At 51.5% G+C, this 16,041-nt stretch overlaps 5 protein-coding genes across 5 annotated transcripts; 3 read left to right on the top strand and 2 right to left on the bottom strand.

Annotated features, from left to right (window-relative positions):
• Positions 1–895: 895 nt before the first annotated feature.
• IAR55_007107 (uncharacterized protein) lies at positions 896–5,707 on the bottom strand (the record flags this gene model as incomplete). The annotated part of the gene is made up of 5 exons (XM_066950183.1): positions 896–2,071; positions 2,121–4,433; positions 4,484–4,593; positions 4,646–5,029; positions 5,086–5,707. The coding sequence occupies 5 exons, from the start codon at positions 5,705–5,707 to the stop codon at positions 896–898; spliced, it is 4,605 nt and encodes a 1,534-aa protein (XP_066799398.1).
• Positions 5,708–6,393: 686 nt separating this feature from the next.
• On the top strand, positions 6,394–7,639 carry IAR55_007106 (uncharacterized protein; the record flags this gene model as incomplete). The annotated part of the gene is made up of 7 exons (XM_066950182.1): positions 6,394–6,508; positions 6,588–6,868; positions 6,948–7,117; positions 7,177–7,199; positions 7,264–7,304; positions 7,358–7,434; positions 7,516–7,639. 7 exons carry the CDS (start codon positions 6,394–6,396, stop codon positions 7,637–7,639), a joined length of 831 nt encoding a protein of 276 aa, XP_066799397.1.
• Positions 7,640–8,159: 520 nt separating this feature from the next.
• Positions 8,160–9,092, top strand: IAR55_007105 (uncharacterized protein; the record flags this gene model as incomplete). Its single annotated transcript, XM_066950181.1, has 1 exon — positions 8,160–9,092. The coding sequence occupies one exon, from the start codon at positions 8,160–8,162 to the stop codon at positions 9,090–9,092; it is 933 nt and encodes a 310-aa protein (XP_066799396.1).
• Positions 9,093–9,445: 353 nt separating this feature from the next.
• Positions 9,446–13,231, top strand: IAR55_007104 (uncharacterized protein; the record flags this gene model as incomplete). The annotated part of the gene is made up of 7 exons (XM_066950180.1): positions 9,446–9,602; positions 9,684–10,469; positions 10,534–10,818; positions 10,878–10,982; positions 11,058–11,600; positions 11,650–12,964; positions 13,081–13,231. The coding sequence occupies 7 exons, from the start codon at positions 9,446–9,448 to the stop codon at positions 13,229–13,231; spliced, it is 3,342 nt and encodes a 1,113-aa protein (XP_066799395.1).
• Positions 13,232–13,746: 515 nt separating this feature from the next.
• IAR55_007103 (uncharacterized protein) lies at positions 13,747–15,862 on the bottom strand (the record flags this gene model as incomplete). The annotated part of the gene is made up of 2 exons (XM_066950179.1): positions 13,747–15,429; positions 15,626–15,862. The coding sequence occupies 2 exons, from the start codon at positions 15,860–15,862 to the stop codon at positions 13,747–13,749; spliced, it is 1,920 nt and encodes a 639-aa protein (XP_066799394.1).
• Between the last annotated feature and the right edge of the window lie 179 nt (positions 15,863–16,041).

The raw sequence follows: 16,041 nt of genomic DNA, 5'->3' as shown, positions 1-16,041 counted from the left end.
GGTGGGAAGGAAACAAGCGGTATTGCTATCTTGATCGGAGAGAGCGGAGCGGGCAAAGGTCTGACCTTTCAGGATGACTTTTTAGCTGGACGAGCAAATCGACTGATCAACAGTGGATTTGTCCCTCCACAGTCTTGTTCGACTCGAGCTTTGATCGTAACGACGAAAGCGCCCTGTAACTTATATATCTATCTGGGTTACCCACCCAAAGACTTAACTTACGGGTAGATTCCTTAGATATCCCATCCAAATGCAAAGGAGGAAATGCTCCTTTGAAGGTTTCTTAGTGGGATGAAACCCCACTCGAGACGATCATAGAGCGAGAGGGATGAAACGAGTTTGACAGGCGGATGAAGTCTCTCCTGCGCAGATCCGCTTATTCAATTCAATGGACACTGGATGACATTTTGGAACCAGCTGTGAAGTCTCTTTTGACTCCTGTGACGATCGCGCACAGTTCTTTCGACCGTTTCGCCCACTCAAAGCGCATCGTCCGAGGAAACGTGACAAAACCACCTCAGACTGCTTTGGCAAAGCCATATCGGATCTCTATCTTACGAGACACCTGCGATCTTTGGTGCACAACGCTTCTGCAGAGATACAGTCACCAAGCGAACATGGATATTCGTCATGTCGATTCATATTGTATGTAAGTATGAACTATACCATACGTTACGTTATACAGTATCTTCCCTCCCCTCCCCTCATCCAAGGACAACAACGGTTCTCCTTCGTGATCTGACGATATGATTTTTTACGCTGTCATCTGGACTCGCGTCGTCTCGCCTCGGTCCGCATATATGATATGAAAATAATTCTGCTCTCTTCTCGCCCACCAACAATTGCTCATCCAGCAATTGCTGAGAGACCATACGCACTCGCACCCGCTCTGCTCTCACCACATCTTCCTCCCGCCTCCCATGCCCCCTCGTCCAACTGCTCCTCCTCCTTGTTGACCATGAGCAACAACTTGATGTCCTCCATATCCTCCAGCCACGCCAGTCGAAGTGGAAGCAGGATACATTGCTCCACCGTAGTATCCACCTTGACCTTGTGATTGCTGAACTGGATAACCTCCTCCATATGCTCCTTGACCTTGCTGGGCTGAGTTGAATTCCGCGGCACTCCCGCCATTCACTTGTTGTCCTGCTACTGCAAATCTACCGCTTCCAGCTTGATTGGGTCTGGTTTGACTACCTGGCGCTCCGTATCCTCCGTAACCATACATCGGACTTTGTGGTGATGTCACACCACGGCCATACCCTGGTGCGTTCGCGTTCGAATACCCCTGTGAATGTTGACCCTGAGCCTGAAGAGGGGGCCCGTATCCAGCTGACTGAGGATATCTGTACTCTTGTCCCTGTTGGCTATGGCCGTAGTGCATCTGCTCTCCGCCTTTCTGACTGTATCCCATCCCAACGCCCTGCACCGATCTTTGTTCCAACGCTTTCGCTTGAGAGTTGTATCCGTAACCAGCCGTAGCCATAGACGTCCCAAACGCCGAAGGTGACCATAATCCTTGTTGGAAACCATTGGATCCAGCTGGTGCTCGGGGATTGACCGACATCGAATTGTAGCTCAATCCCGTCATCATGTTGGGAGGTGGGACCGACTCAGGACTTGCGAGAGACTGAGGTGACCCCAACTGACCGTAGCCTGCTTGTGCGGCGCCAACAGGAACGGAACTATGTCGAATACCCGTGAACGAGTTGGTAGCAGAGAGGTTTGAAGTCGCACCGCCTGGTGAGGAGAACGCATGAGAATTAGAGTATGACATCTTCATTCCGCCCGGTAAAGGTTGTTGGGTAGGAGGAACAGCTGAAGATGGGGTATTGAGTGAGGGGTAGATGGGTGTTGATGCATCAGGTGCGGCCTTGGATACTGCAGTAGTGGACTGCTGCGATGATGCAGGTGGGTCCCACACCGATTTGATCACGTCACGATCATGCTGAGATACACTTCGAGCAGGGGAGTGTGATGCAGGAAAAGACAATGGTGTCTTTGACCATGGTGTGGACACTCCGTTTGAAGGTGACGTGGGACGAGCCATGGCGGGAGGTGTCTTGGGAGTCTATGAGAACTGTCAGTCGATCCATTTATAACTGCACGCAACAACTCACTTCCGTCCCAGACACCGTCACCATTTCTCCGTCTGCTCGTTCTTGCTCCTTCTCGTATCCTTCACCCATTGTTTCCAAGCTCATCTTGTTCACTTCTTCCAATAGACTGTCGCCTTCTAGCTCGCTAGAGACCATGAATCGTACACCTGGCTTCTCCGAGACAGCCATCCTGCCCCTCTCTGGTATACCGATGCCAACCCCATTTGTCATGAAATGCCCATCTCTTTCGGCTTTTGCCGCCGCGGATGTCTTGACTGGAGATTTCAACTTGCGAGGTGGTGCTTCGACAACAGCCGGCGCCGCTTCCAACTCTGTGGGCACTTTTGTAAAGGCAGACGGAGGTAAGGTTTGGTCACTCCGCGCTCGTTGATCACGTAGCTGCTGTGACTTGAATCCTGTCATGACCGGCGCGCTTGGCAGAAGGCTCTCTGCGGAGGCGATGGATTCTGACGGTTCTGCTGACCGTCGTACGGTGTCTACATGGGCCGCCTTTTTCTTGCCCTTCTTCTCGAACGGTTCTAATTTTCTCGGTGAGATACTGACGATAGGTTCTGATCGTTGATACCGCCGTAAGACTGGCTGTGGAAGGAGCAATTCCGCACGTGACAGGGTGGCCGGACTTAAGAACTCTAAAGATGGTTCGAAAGTCATGACCCAGCCTTTTGGAGATATCGTACGAGGACCTTCCGCAGCTCGCTGTCGGTTGCGAGGAATAGGCGATCTGACAGGATGAGTTTTGGGAACCTTCACCGTGTACGTTCGCCATGCCGGAGGAGGAGATCGAGGTACTTCGGGATATGTAACGTGGAAGTATTCCTTGACCGCAGCAGCCATTGGTTGGGCCACATTCACTGGTGGCGATGATGCTTTAACTGTCGGCTGAGGCTGTTTAGTTTTGCTCGAACTAGCGACTGGTTCTTGCGGTAACACCTCAGGGGAGGCCTTCTCCTCATTCGCTGCTGGAGTTGCTGGCACTGCCTGAGCTTGCGCCATCGCCGCTCGTATCCTAGCGAGCATGCTATCAAAGTTTGCTTCTTTCTTTGGTTGCACCGCATCCTGGCCGGGCAGGTTGACATTCGGCTCGGATGCAGGTTGCGATTCGAAGAATGACTCCGCGGTAGGCCTTGACGGCCGCCCATTAACGCTAGGGGGTGGGAGAATGGATGTTGGCACCGGATTCGACTTGACTTCCGCTGTAGCAGACTCCATGGTCTGCTGCATACGCGACCGCCAAGAACTTTCCGCGACCCGTGAGGGCACTGAAGCTGCTTTGTCCGCTGCATCGGGCCTGGAGGGCAGACCCAGAGGTGGTACCGACACTTGTGTGACAGAGACATTCTCGGAAGCAGGCACTGGCTTCGGTCTTGTTGCAAGGACGATTTGCACCGGTGGTTTCGCCAAGCCAGGGGGTACATTCGACTGATCCTCCTTTTGTCCACTTCCAGCTGCCTTCAAATTCAACCTCTCCTCCAGCTCCTTAGCTTTTTGTCGCGCTCTCTCGGCCGCGGCCTCTCGGTCTGCCTCTTCTGCCAGACGCCGTAATCTCGCCTTCTCGGCTGCCGTATGCATCTCGGCAGATTGGGCGTCAACGCCGGGTACGGGTGCAGATGCTGCAGCAGCGGGTGGTAACGTAGAGGAAGAAACAGGAGCAGGGGGAACAGGCGCGACATTGGAGCTGAATGACCGCCGAGGTAAAAGATGAGGTATAGGTTTTTCGGGCGACTGCGAATGCTCGAATGCAGATGATTGCGGTGGGAGCTCTCGTTGGTCGGCGTGATGAGGTAGTGGGGCCCGTTCCGGTTCTCTATGCGCCCCCCAGGCTGGTCTGTTGGGAATCACGGACGGTCCCGGTTGAGGTCGATGCTCGGTTGACGGAGCTCCAGCCATATGAGGTGGCAGCATCCTGCCATCAGCATCGACTCCCTGGATATGAGGTGGTGGCGCCCTGTCCAGACCCCTCCTTGGATCAGCTGGTGGAGGTCGATTTTCGCGCGAGGAAGGATCAGAGGGCCGAGACATGAGTCGGGTCGGTTGGATGGGCTGTGGGGGCTGACGTGACCATGACGGTTCCAGTCTGTTGGACGACGCATTGAACAAAACTCGGCTATCTCCCTCCGACCGTTTTTCTGGCGGTTCAACTGGCGCCTGCTGCCTTCGAGGCCAGCTTCTATCGAAATCTTCTGCAAATCGCTCTGATTTCGATACCGGCAATTCGTTGAGCTGTTCTCGAGGTATCTGATCCAGATGCGCGACTTCGTGAGGTTCCCCAGTTCCGTCACCAAAGTCAATCACATCGTCTTCCTCGTCCTCCTCCTGAGCGAAACATCAGCTGCATTCTGGTTTTATCACTCCAGACAACTCACATCCCATCGATGTGAATTTGGATCCAACTGAGTAAACGCGTTCAGTCCCTGTAGAATTGCTTGGTTGTGTGCTGCCTGAGCCTGAGCGGCCATTTGTGCCGCTCTCTTACCTGCATAAACTGTCAGCAAAAGGTCATCGCTTCCTAGACTGTCACGACTCACCTTCCTGCACCTCCATGGCTGTAGGAAAATCTCTCGACAGGCCCATTCCTGTCCTCCTTGATTCTCCAGCGACAGCTTTCCAAGCAGGTTTCGGTGCTGATGCTGTGATCCCAAGTCCAGCTCCCATTATGGTCGGTGTTGTAGTTGTTCCCAGCACTCGAGCTCTTGTCGGTGCAGGTTGATGAAGGGTCGCAGGAGTTACAGCTGGTGTAGATTCCGCTGAGGTCGCGGAAGGGAGGACAGGTTTTGCCCATGGTGATGAGGATGCTGACGAGGTCGTTCCCGGTGGTTTAGGCGAGGTACTGGGTTTCAATGAAGGTACTGTAGTGAGTTTAGTGGATAGAAGTCGGGACGATGATGAAGCTATCGATACAGGAGAAGCAGCTGTTTATTTCCAGTTAGTTGGCAAGTTACAGGACCAGGCTAGATGATGCACTCACAGTTCAGCGATGCGATCTTGACTGCGCCAGCGACAGGCGCTGGACTGCCAGCTTTGCTGAGGAATTTTTGGTTGACATTTACCGAGCTGAACTTCTTCTTGGCCGGTACGCCTGATCCGAGAGGCGGAGTAGAGGTCCGAGAGGATGGTGTGACTGCTCTGATGATGGGGTTGATCAGAGAATGATCGGTTTCGTTCGTTGTGGAATCGTAAGGGAGGGTCATCGTGCTGCTCGTCTCTCCTAGATCCTGAGCCTGTTGCTCGTTCTCGTTTGATTCAAGATGATCGCCTTTCTTGCCGCCCAATTTCTCTTCTTCGACTTTTGGTGATTGTGGTCCGGAAGCGAGCACAGTCTCTCCCATTATTCCATCTACTTCATCTTCGCTTCCATCTCCTGTCTCTGCTATCGATGTCGACTTTGGTCCCTCTCCGTCACCACCTTCAATGTCGACATCTTCCTTTCCTTGGTTGTACACTCCTGTCGCCTCCTTGATTTCCGGTTGCGCGGGCTTCTCTAGACTTTCTTCTTCCTTTACGTGCTCTGATCCTATGGCTGTACCATTCTCGACGATCTTGTTATCTGGTTGTAATTCAATTGTCGTGTCGGCAAGGCTTTCACTCATTTTGTGGCCCTGGACGAGGCAGATCAGTCAGTCAGCTTCGCTCGGCCGATGAATATGGTGCTCGTACTCACATGGGGAAAGATATCGAGGCGAGGAGGACCGATCTATGCGTTCTTGAGCGGTCTTAGTGGTTGAAATCGTCGATATGGTCGGTGGTCAAATAGCGGGACGTTCTGGTTGTTCTTGGAGGAAAGGTTGAATCAAGGAGCCAAGCGCGGTCGGGTGACTCGCGGGAAAGATGCAATAGTTGGATCGATTTCGGTATTGAGCGAGATCCTGGATGAGGTCCCGGTGAGTGTTGATTGGGGACGGTGCTGAGGGATCTCGTCCCGGGATGCGATCTCCTGTATTGTGCGTGTGTGTATTCTCTAGAGATCTAGTCAGGATGTGTCCACAGACATTGACTATATCCTCGTCACCATCTCACTCGCTCATTCACTCTTCTTACATCCTGTCACCGTCACCGTACACTCGACCACAGCACACAAAGTTACAGATCACACTCTACGCGTGGACTCGTAATCCCGAAATCTCCGATCATGTGGCATCTCAATCCCATCCCCCTTGTTACTGCTGCAGGTGTGTGTTTCCGACCTCCGTTGATTCGCTCCATGCTCTTTGGAATAGGTTACCATACACATCACCATCCGCAAAAACAGGTACACCGAGCATCACATCACAACATCATGGCAGCGAGGACAGCTCTCTTGTCCCTCAGAGCAGGTGCTCGAGCGCCTCTCCGATCCACGATACTTCCGATCGCTTCCCGATCCTTCCGATCAGCTCCTGTTCTTAGACAAGGTGAGAGGTCGTCTTCGTACATGTCTCCACTATTTATCGCTCATTGCGATCTCGCTGACGTGACTTATCTTTGTCGTAGAGCCCTCCGTAGCACCATTCAACGAACCGGTCGGTGTCAATCCCGCCGATAAAGCCGCTCCGATCAACTCCCCCTTGCACGAGTACGGTCAATATCTCCTCACCTGTCTCCCAAAATATGTCCAACAGTTCTCAGTCTACAAAGAGGAACTTACCCTCTATATTCCTCCTTCGGGCGTTGTCCCGGTTCTTACCTTCTTAAGGGATCACACGCAATGTCAATACAAGCAGATGATGGACATCACTGCCGTCGACTATCCTACCAAGCCTCAACGATTCGAGGTGAGTACATGCTCCTCCCTCCAATTCAATATTGCGATCGAGAAGCTGACATCGTCTTTCATTGGTCGTGTTTCGTTAGATCGTTTACAACCTCCTTTCTGTCGCTCACCAATCTCGTATTCGAGTGAAGACTTGTGCCGATGAAGTAACCCCTGTCCCTTCTGCCGTTGCCATCTTCAGCGGTGCCAACTGGTACGAGAGAGAGGTTTGGGATATGTATGGTGTATTCTTCCTTGGACACCCGGATCTGTAAGCTTTCGTTCCTCGATTGAGAGCTTAGGACGTATCGCTGAGCAGTTGTCTACTAGCCGACGTATCCTGACCGATTACGGTTAGTCCGATCGTAATGTCATCGACTTGGTAGGAGAGTCGAAGTGCTGATCACTGAATCATAGGTTTTGAGGGTCATCCCTTGCGGAAAGATTTCCCTCTTACAGTATGTAATCTCTCCCCACCGGCACTATCGAGTGCTGATATAGTTATACCTAGGGTTACTCCGAGGTTCGATATGATGAAGAGAAGAAGCGAGTCGTTTACGAGCCATTACAGTTGACCCAGGCATTCCGGTGAGTCTCATGTCACAACACTATCCGTCTAACCAGGACGCGTGTACAATGCTGATCGATCCACTCGTGTTCCTCTGTCAGAAACTTCCAAGACGCGGCATCTCCTTGGGAACAAGTCGGAGCAGGAAACCCCAACATCCGCCCTGAAGAATTCAAGATCCCTCCTCCGCCTCCAAAGGAGGAGAAGAAGGATGAGAAGAAGTAGATTCGATCAATATGAGATGGATGCATGGATGCTCACGGGAGGAGATGGCGAATTCTGCCGTCCCGCGGTTCCACAATGCACTAACGAGGCTGCATTGATTAGATTGTACACCGATGGTCGGGATTATTGTTCGATGATCAGTGCACTCCAGCAAATGCGGTCGGCCTGAGCGATAGTGATCAAGATTGGCGAGATCCTTTGAGTCGGAAATCTGCAGGGACCGCGTCTGGAGAATATCATCCTTTCTTACAGAAGGGGATGTCTCGAGTCCGTCGTAGATGTTCGAAGGGGATCTTGAGATTTGACATACAAGTAATGATCCATCACGCCCTTCCCAGCGCTCGCTGCAAGTGTTTTCACCCCTCAACATCCTTCTCACAAATACAGCACTTCTCACGACTCACGAACTCTCACTCATACTCCGCATAAGAGCCCTACTCACCATTCCGAAAACAGCTGCTCAACTCGTTCCACATTCGACACAAACACAACACAGCTGAGTCCTTCAACACCCTTCATCATGTTCCGCTCGCCACTCACCATACTACTGCTCACTCTTTGTCCTACTGTCTTCGCCTCTGCTTTACAATCTCTACCTACGCCCACGACTATCATACCCAGTGCAACACCTGCTCAACCTCTCTTCTCCTCATTCCCCACACCCACACCTGCGCCCACTCCCTTCGACCTATCTGAACGATGTTCGAACGGAGATTGCGGTGGACCTGGTCCTGAATCCACCCTCTCCGCATCTGTAGTGACCACCACCATTGTCTCCACCACCTCTGTCCCATGCTACATCACCACCTACATCACCGACTCGACCACCGTCACTTCCACCGTCTATTCTACCGAAATCATCACTTCGACAGTGACGAAGGAAGGCACGGTCTACATCATCCAGTACAGTCCTACGCCGATATTGATGAGCACTTTGGTGGAAAGTGTCACGGAGATCACTAATACCTGGTGGTCGTATTGGTTGACTAGTGGTGGTAGTGCTTATCAAGTCACTTCGACGGGTCAGGAACAAAGTATCGGAGGTGGGACCCAAGGTGGATATACACAAGGAGCAGATCACAATTCAGGCGTTGGGAGTGGTAGTGGATGGCATGATCATTCAGGTGGTGACAATGGAGATAGTGGGAGTGGATCAGCCTGGACTCATGCCACTGCGAATAATGCCATGGGTCTAAATCCAACTTCTGTACCTGCTTTTGGAGGCGGCGGCGCCAGCGGCGATGATGGATGGGGTGATACCGAAACTCACAACAACGGTGGTTGGGGCAGTAGTGGGACGACCAGGGGAGGTTGGGGATCGGGATCAAGTGGAGGAGGAGGCGTGAATTGGAACGCGGCGAGGAAAAGAGGTACTTTTGATGCGAGCTGGAAACTTGTCTTGGGTTCGATAGGAGTGTTCCTGGTTTGGGAAGCGATAAATCCATTGCTTTGATTGTTCTCCTTACCTCACCTTGCTGCTAAGAGGCATTACCCGCCAGCTGCCAGTGGATCAGGATTAGGTAGATGTAGGATATGTGCTGCGGATGTATAACATAGCTTGTAGACTTCGGCCTCGTTGCCACCATCAATGCTTGAACCGGCTAAACAAGATCCGCCACTTGCCATTTGCCACTGACACAAACGTCATCATCATTCGCACCATTCTCTGTTCGAGAGTCACCTCATGGCACTACACCAACGACTATCTCTACGTTGACCAACCACGTACAGAACAGACCAGACTACCCACTGAGATTGTCATACTTGGCTCTGCCCGATCAGAACAAGCTGCGATACGAATCTACGATGTGGTCGCCAACACTCTTGATCTCGGTTCTGCTCGCGGCTCGGGAAGGACTGTCTTCCCAGTTGGCTTTCGGGGTAGATACACCCGCTAGATCATCGTACGATTCGAAGACGATCTCGAACCAAACTGTCAAGGATCTACCCGTTCAAGGTGACGGTGAGTATATCTTCACAATCATACCCTCGCTTTTCTGCCATAACGCCCCTGTTGACATGTCCTACCATCTAACTCTCACAGACATGTCCACCAACGCGGAAACCCTCGTGTCCGCTCTATCCTCCTCGTCCCAACATACCATCTTCATTCATCTGCTTCAACGGTCCAAATCCATACCGATGCTTGCCCATATCGGCAACGCGACGGTCTTCGCTCCTACCGATCAGGCGTGGACGGATTGGGCAGATCGACATCATCCCGATCGCTCCCTGGATGGAGAGCACAATAATCTCGCCGGAGGATGGCTAGGTCATGAGGGTTTAGATGAATGGATGAGAGACGAAGAGGACATACTGCGGATGAGAATCGCACAGAGCGGTATGGCAGAAGAGGAAGAGAGACGATCCTTGGATAATCAAAATTGGGCACTACGACAACATCTTCTCTATCACATACTCAATTACACTCTTCCACCATTGTCATTCATCGTATCCTCCTCGTCACCGTCTACGAGGAAGAACATCTCAATACAAACGACGTTACTCTATCCACAAGCTCAGGAGCCGATACCTCCTCCGACGCCTGAGCCGGGTCCGCCTTGGTTACCGCGGGGCGGGGAGGGATTGTTAGGTGGACATGGACAGAGAATAAGACTGGCGAAAGGTGGCTCGGAAGAGGGACGACAGAGGGGGAAAGTGGGCGTCGATTGGGAAGGGAATGGTGGAGCGGTGATCTGGGATGGGACGGGCTGGGAAGAGAGAGGAAATGGAACGTTGGATGTGGAAAACAGAATAGCTGGTGCCAAGTGGGTGAGGAATGGAGTGGTAGTGGGAATCGAAGCGGTGTTAGATATGCCTGTGTCAATCGGTGGGTGAGCAGTATTGAGGTCCGGCAAGGAAGCAGAAGCTAACCTAGATAATCGCTCTTGCAGAAGAAGCGATCAAATCCCACCCTTCATTGACTTACCTCTCTCATATCCTCCCGTTCGACTCTCCGCCCTCTCCTCTCCCATCATCTTTCGCTACTACCCCACACCTGACTGTGTTTGCGCCATCGGACGAGGCGTTTTCGGTGTTGGACGATATTGAGAAAGGCTATCTCGAAGGCCCCTACGGCGAAGAGGGTGTCGGAAGGATAGTAGCCGAGAGCGTCACTTTGGGTGTTGGGAAAAATTGTGTGGGTTGGAGCGATACGCTTAGCAGCAAGGCATTGGGATGTAAGTGATCACGGAGTTCTGTTCTTTGACGAAATGCTGATCTCTGTCGGGGTAAGCAGTCGAGACTGCATCAGGGGACGAGCTGGAAGTCATGGTGCCTGCGGATGGTAGACTCGTCGTGAACGGGACCGAAGCTGAAATTATCGACATCTACGCTTCCAACGGCAAGTTCTGCTTTGGGCTGATGTATACAGTGCGAGTTACGTGCCGCAAGCTAATCATACGAAAACGTTCATTAGGTGTCGTCCACATCATGCCTAATCTCTTGCTTCCCCCGAATTTCACTCTACTCAACTCAGCCGAGAAGATGCTACTTTCTCTCAACGCGACTCGTTTCGCCTCACTCCTCCGTTCAGCCAATTTGTCAAACACCTATATAGGGGAAGACAAGAAGCAGACCGAAGCGTACACGATCCTCGCTCCGACAGACGATGTCCTCGATCAGATGGACAAATGGCGTGGAACGTACCGTGTCCCTATCCCGGAAGTCTGGGCAACACCCGAGGCCGATTCCACAGCACTCACGGGACTGGAACCCTTCGTTGACGTGTCCCCTCTCGCTGCTTTGTTGCAGTATCATATCATCCCTGGAAGACTACTACCCGAAGATATCAAAGATGGGATGTTGCTCGGGACGGAGCTAAGGACTTCGGCTCTAGGCGGCGAAAGACAGAGATTACGTGTGGATGTCACTGAGACATTGGGAAGAGATAGAATAGACTGGGAAACAGTTGGCGAGGGAGAGGTACGCTTCGGAGGAGCCACAGTACTCGGAAAGCCAGGTGAGTTGCCGAAAATTGTAGGTTTCGGAATTGCAGCTGATATTAGCAGTGAAATCTGGCAAGAGTATCATTTACCTCATCTCCAGTCTGCTTTCCACACCAGATGATGTCCTCCAGACCGCTGTGTCCGACCTTCAACTGTCTACCTTTATCGCCGCTGTCTACGCCGCTCAGCTTGAAAAAGCAGTAAAGCATACCCCAGCGACAACCTATTTCATGCCTCGTAATCGAGCTTTCAATCAACTCGGCTTGACCATGAAATACCTCCTTTTACCCGAAGGCAAGGACGATCTCCGGAAGGTGATAAAATACCATGCAGTGAATGAGGTGGTATACTCAAGCGACATCGACGTTGGTAAGAAAATACATAAAACTCTGGAAGGCGGTGAAATCATTGTCGAGCGTACAAAAGGCAAGAATAGCTCCGTGCTTCTTCGATCGCCCGTCAGATGGGGGGATCACGATTCTGGCGACAATTCTCTTCCTGCCAACGGAGAGCTTCGACCAGCCAGGGTCGTGAGTGACGAGGAGGACGCCTTGACAAATACTGGAGTCATCCAGACGATTGATTCAGTGGTGATGCCCGCGGACGTCGAGATCACCCTGGCGAAGCTGTTGAGAGGATCGAAGCAGAGCACCATGATGGAACTGATGTTACGAGCGGGACTCGGGTGGATCTTGGAAGGAAGAGAACCGAGCGGCGAAGAACTTCAAAAAGTTCAGCTTGATGGCAAGATTGCCACTCGAGATCATGAGGATGGTCAACAACCGGAAAGGGGCAACGAAGGGGGAGTGAAGGGTTTGGCTCTCCCAAGTTATACCCTTCTGTGTCCCAGTGACAAGGCGTTTTCTCGTCTGAATATCACGCATTACCTATCTGAACCCGAAGCCTTACTCAAGTTGCTCAAATTACATATCGTCCCATCAACAAGTCAACCCTTCAATGCGCGTCAACCAGCGTCTACGACCGCTCAACCTCGTGATGGTCTACCCTTGAGTCTAGATGACGACTCGGTCTACTCGACACTCTTGTCTTCGGAGAGTAAATTTGGTGATGTGGCGTTTAGAGCTACAGGGGATAACAGCTTCATAGTAGGAATAAGGGGAGCGAGAGGAAGTGGGAGTAGGGAAGGTGAATCGGCCAGAGTGGGACAGGGTGGAAGAGGCAGTGTGAGATGGAGAAAAGCGAGTGGAAGTCAAAGTACAGTGACGATCGAAAAGAAGAAGAAGGACAAGGGGATCGATCATAGCGACGATGAAGAAGAAGAGAAGAAATTGTTGTGGAATGGAGGGATGACGTTGGGTGGTGGAGTCTTGATGATTGATTCGGTTCTGATTCCTTATCAACCAAGTTGGTTCTCAAGGTGAGTCCGAGTGTTCCTACGAAATTGCAGATGCGATACAATCTGCTTGGGGACCTATTTCGCCGTGATCTCTCAAACAATACGAGGCACATTACTGATCTCTAGCATTCTCACAGATGGGGATGGCTAGTTCTTACCCTCTCAGGAATTGGCGTGATCCTTTTGATTACTGTCATTAGTGTAGTGTGGTGGTATATGACTCGGGAGAAAAAGGAAGAGGAGGATGGTGCAAGGTACGAGCCGTTGGAAGGAGAAGATGACGAGTAGTATCAGTCTGGTCGTGTGGTGCATCAGTCTATTAATGATACGGAGAGGAGAAGAGAGGCGTCAGGTATCAATTGTAGACTGTCCGATGGGAGAACGAGCATTGTATAGCATTTGGCATTTGGTAGCATGAGTAATCCGGTGTTCAACAGTTAGTATGAATACAGTAATCAGCATTTATATCGTGGGATTTCCGACTTCATTCCTCTTGATGACAGCCGTTCCCATGAGGTATATATTGGAGTGCAGGAGAAGACATAATTGGAGTATTGCGGCTTGCCATTGTTTACTTTACGGATACCCCATTGACAAAGAGCTCAGTCGGTATTCTATTGTAACTTGTACATACATACTCCCATCTAAAACCGCCACCTGAACTACACTACTCGCATCTCAGCGAATATCCTCCCACCTATCCCATCTTATCAAACTCCCACTTGTAAGGCCTTCTTCTCGACATTTTTGGCTTCCCGTCTCTCGCAAACGCAAACGCAAACCTGACTTTTTCTCCTGGTTACCTATTGCCCGCCGATCCGCCTCAAGGCGTTTGTCGGACTATTGTCCATCTCATTCCCTGCTGCATCCAACAATTTCCCTCCATGATAAGTATCCATATCTTCCTTCTTCATCAAGTTGAACTCCGATTTCCTCCCACCCCCACCGCCACCCCCACCGCCAGGTACTTTGCCACCGAAGACCGCTCCAGCTTCACTCGTCGTTGAATAATCGGCTTCTCCGTCTTCCGACGAAAGATAACTATCGTCTGCCAGATGTATATCATTGTTCATCTGGATAGTCGAATAAGGCACACTTGATCCGCCCGTACCGAGTTGTTGTTGTTCTGACGATCCATGTACTGACCCGTGAGCTGAGTGAAGTGACGATATATAACCGTTGGTATCGAATGTATCGCCCTCTTCGTCGAAACTGTCTTCTTCCTCTTCACCTGCTGAATACACAACTTGTCCAGCTGGAAGATCCACAGTATCCGATCCGTATGACGTGTTCGCCGCTAAAGACCTTCGACCACCCTGACGATCGTCGCCTACAAGTCCCTGGCCCAGATCCGAGTTTCGCAATGCAGGTGCAGCATGATACGTATCATCTCCATATTCGTCTTCGTCCTCCTCGCGAATCGGATGTGAAGATGACACGTGCTCGTCCCCCCTTTCGGAGGAGAAGAGTAACTTCCCTTCGCCTGGTTGGAACTCGCTCGGCATGATCGAATATCTCCTCAGACCTTCCGGTGTCTCAAGTCCAGGTGAATTATCACTACCCATCTGTTCGAGCAGATCATCAATGATGAATTTCGCCTGGGTTTCTCCTCCGATATCGCTTCCTTCTCCTCCCCTACTGCTCGTCGCCTCGCTACGACTTGGCTTAGCCGGAGTCTTCGCCTTCGCAGCGTTCATCACCGCCTGAGCTCGAGGAGGCAAAGTGAAGTTCATCGTCACAGGCGGTGACATTCCAAACTTCAGTTCGTCGTCTGAATCAGAATCGTCTATACCCGGTAAGATCGAAGTCTTCGGTTTCTTATGACGATTCGACTTCGATTTGATGTTCAATGGGGTCGAACGTAGATCTGCTATACCATTGAAGTTTGCTCCGAACGGATTGTTCGCTGCCAAGGCAGCTCCATATGCGGCTGTACGATTCGCTCTTGGTGTAGCTGACGATGGACGAGCACCAGCAGGAGGAGCAATTGTTCCGGTGAAAGAAGGTGGATCGATCCCGACTGTACCGGTTGAATGACCTTCGTGGAAGTTGCTCATTTGTGACATACTTCTGCTCCCCCCCAACCCAGGTAGACTATATCCACTCGGTAGACTGGGTGTCGGCATATCACTGCCCGAAGTCTCGGCGTATTCCCCTTCTTTCCCGATCCTCAACTCATCACGAAGTTTTCGATCCAAGCGATCAAACGGTGATTCCATGGAATCCTCCCAACTGTCATTCAGTCTACCTCCACCCCTGCCCCCATTCCGCCCAGCAGGGAGAGGCGTGGATGATGTTCCGGGTGGTGGATCGAACATGAATGATCCTTCATCATGTTGGATGGACGATTCATCGGCCTCGCGTCTGAGCGTGAGGGTCTGATCGTCGTATTGGGTGGATGTGTCGTGTTGTTGAGAATTGAGGGAATGGTCGCCGGTACCGGGGAACCGAATTGCTGATGCGGCGGTGAAGAACGATCGCCAGAACTATGTGTGGGTATATGTGTAAGCAGACTTCTCGCTTTCCAATCAGCATCGCAAACACAAGAGAGCATGATGACCGAGAACGGCGGGGTCCTGTCTGAATCCCATCCTTGACCCGACGAAACCACGCTACCGTCTTCCACTCTACGATCCCGGAAATCTCCCAGCTAAAGCCAACCACAATGTCGACATCACTCACCAGCGCAGCCTCTCTCGTCGGCTCACCAGCAATCGCAAACCTCTTGATCTCTGGCAATATCCTGCTCGTCACGATCTGATGAAACTTTGCGAAGTTCGCGTCAATCTCTTGTAGCAGGAGAGTATTCAGTTGATCGATCTGTTCTGTCTGTGCGGAGATGGGAGCATTCGGATCGATACCCGGTATCACGTAGAATGGGGGTTGAAGCAACGGGTTGGAAGGTGACTGGGATAACATTGTGATTTGTCGTATGTCCCTAAAAAGAGTGAATGGATTGGCGTTGTCGTCGTCGATGTCGATGTTATGGTGATGAAGAGACATGTCGAAACCAGAGTTGATGTTTTTGACAACGCGTCGGCGAAACGCGTCCACAAACGGGAGGCAAGCGATAGATCGAAAGATGTTTTACGTAAGTT

The sequence above is a fragment of the Kwoniella newhampshirensis genome (assembly GCF_039105145.1).
Source record: "Kwoniella newhampshirensis strain CBS 13917 chromosome 10 map unlocalized Ctg15, whole genome shotgun sequence".
In the NCBI taxonomy this organism is placed as follows: Eukaryota; Fungi; Basidiomycota; class Tremellomycetes; order Tremellales; family Cryptococcaceae; genus Kwoniella; species Kwoniella newhampshirensis.
This window is presented reverse-complemented; position numbering and strand designations above follow the sequence as displayed.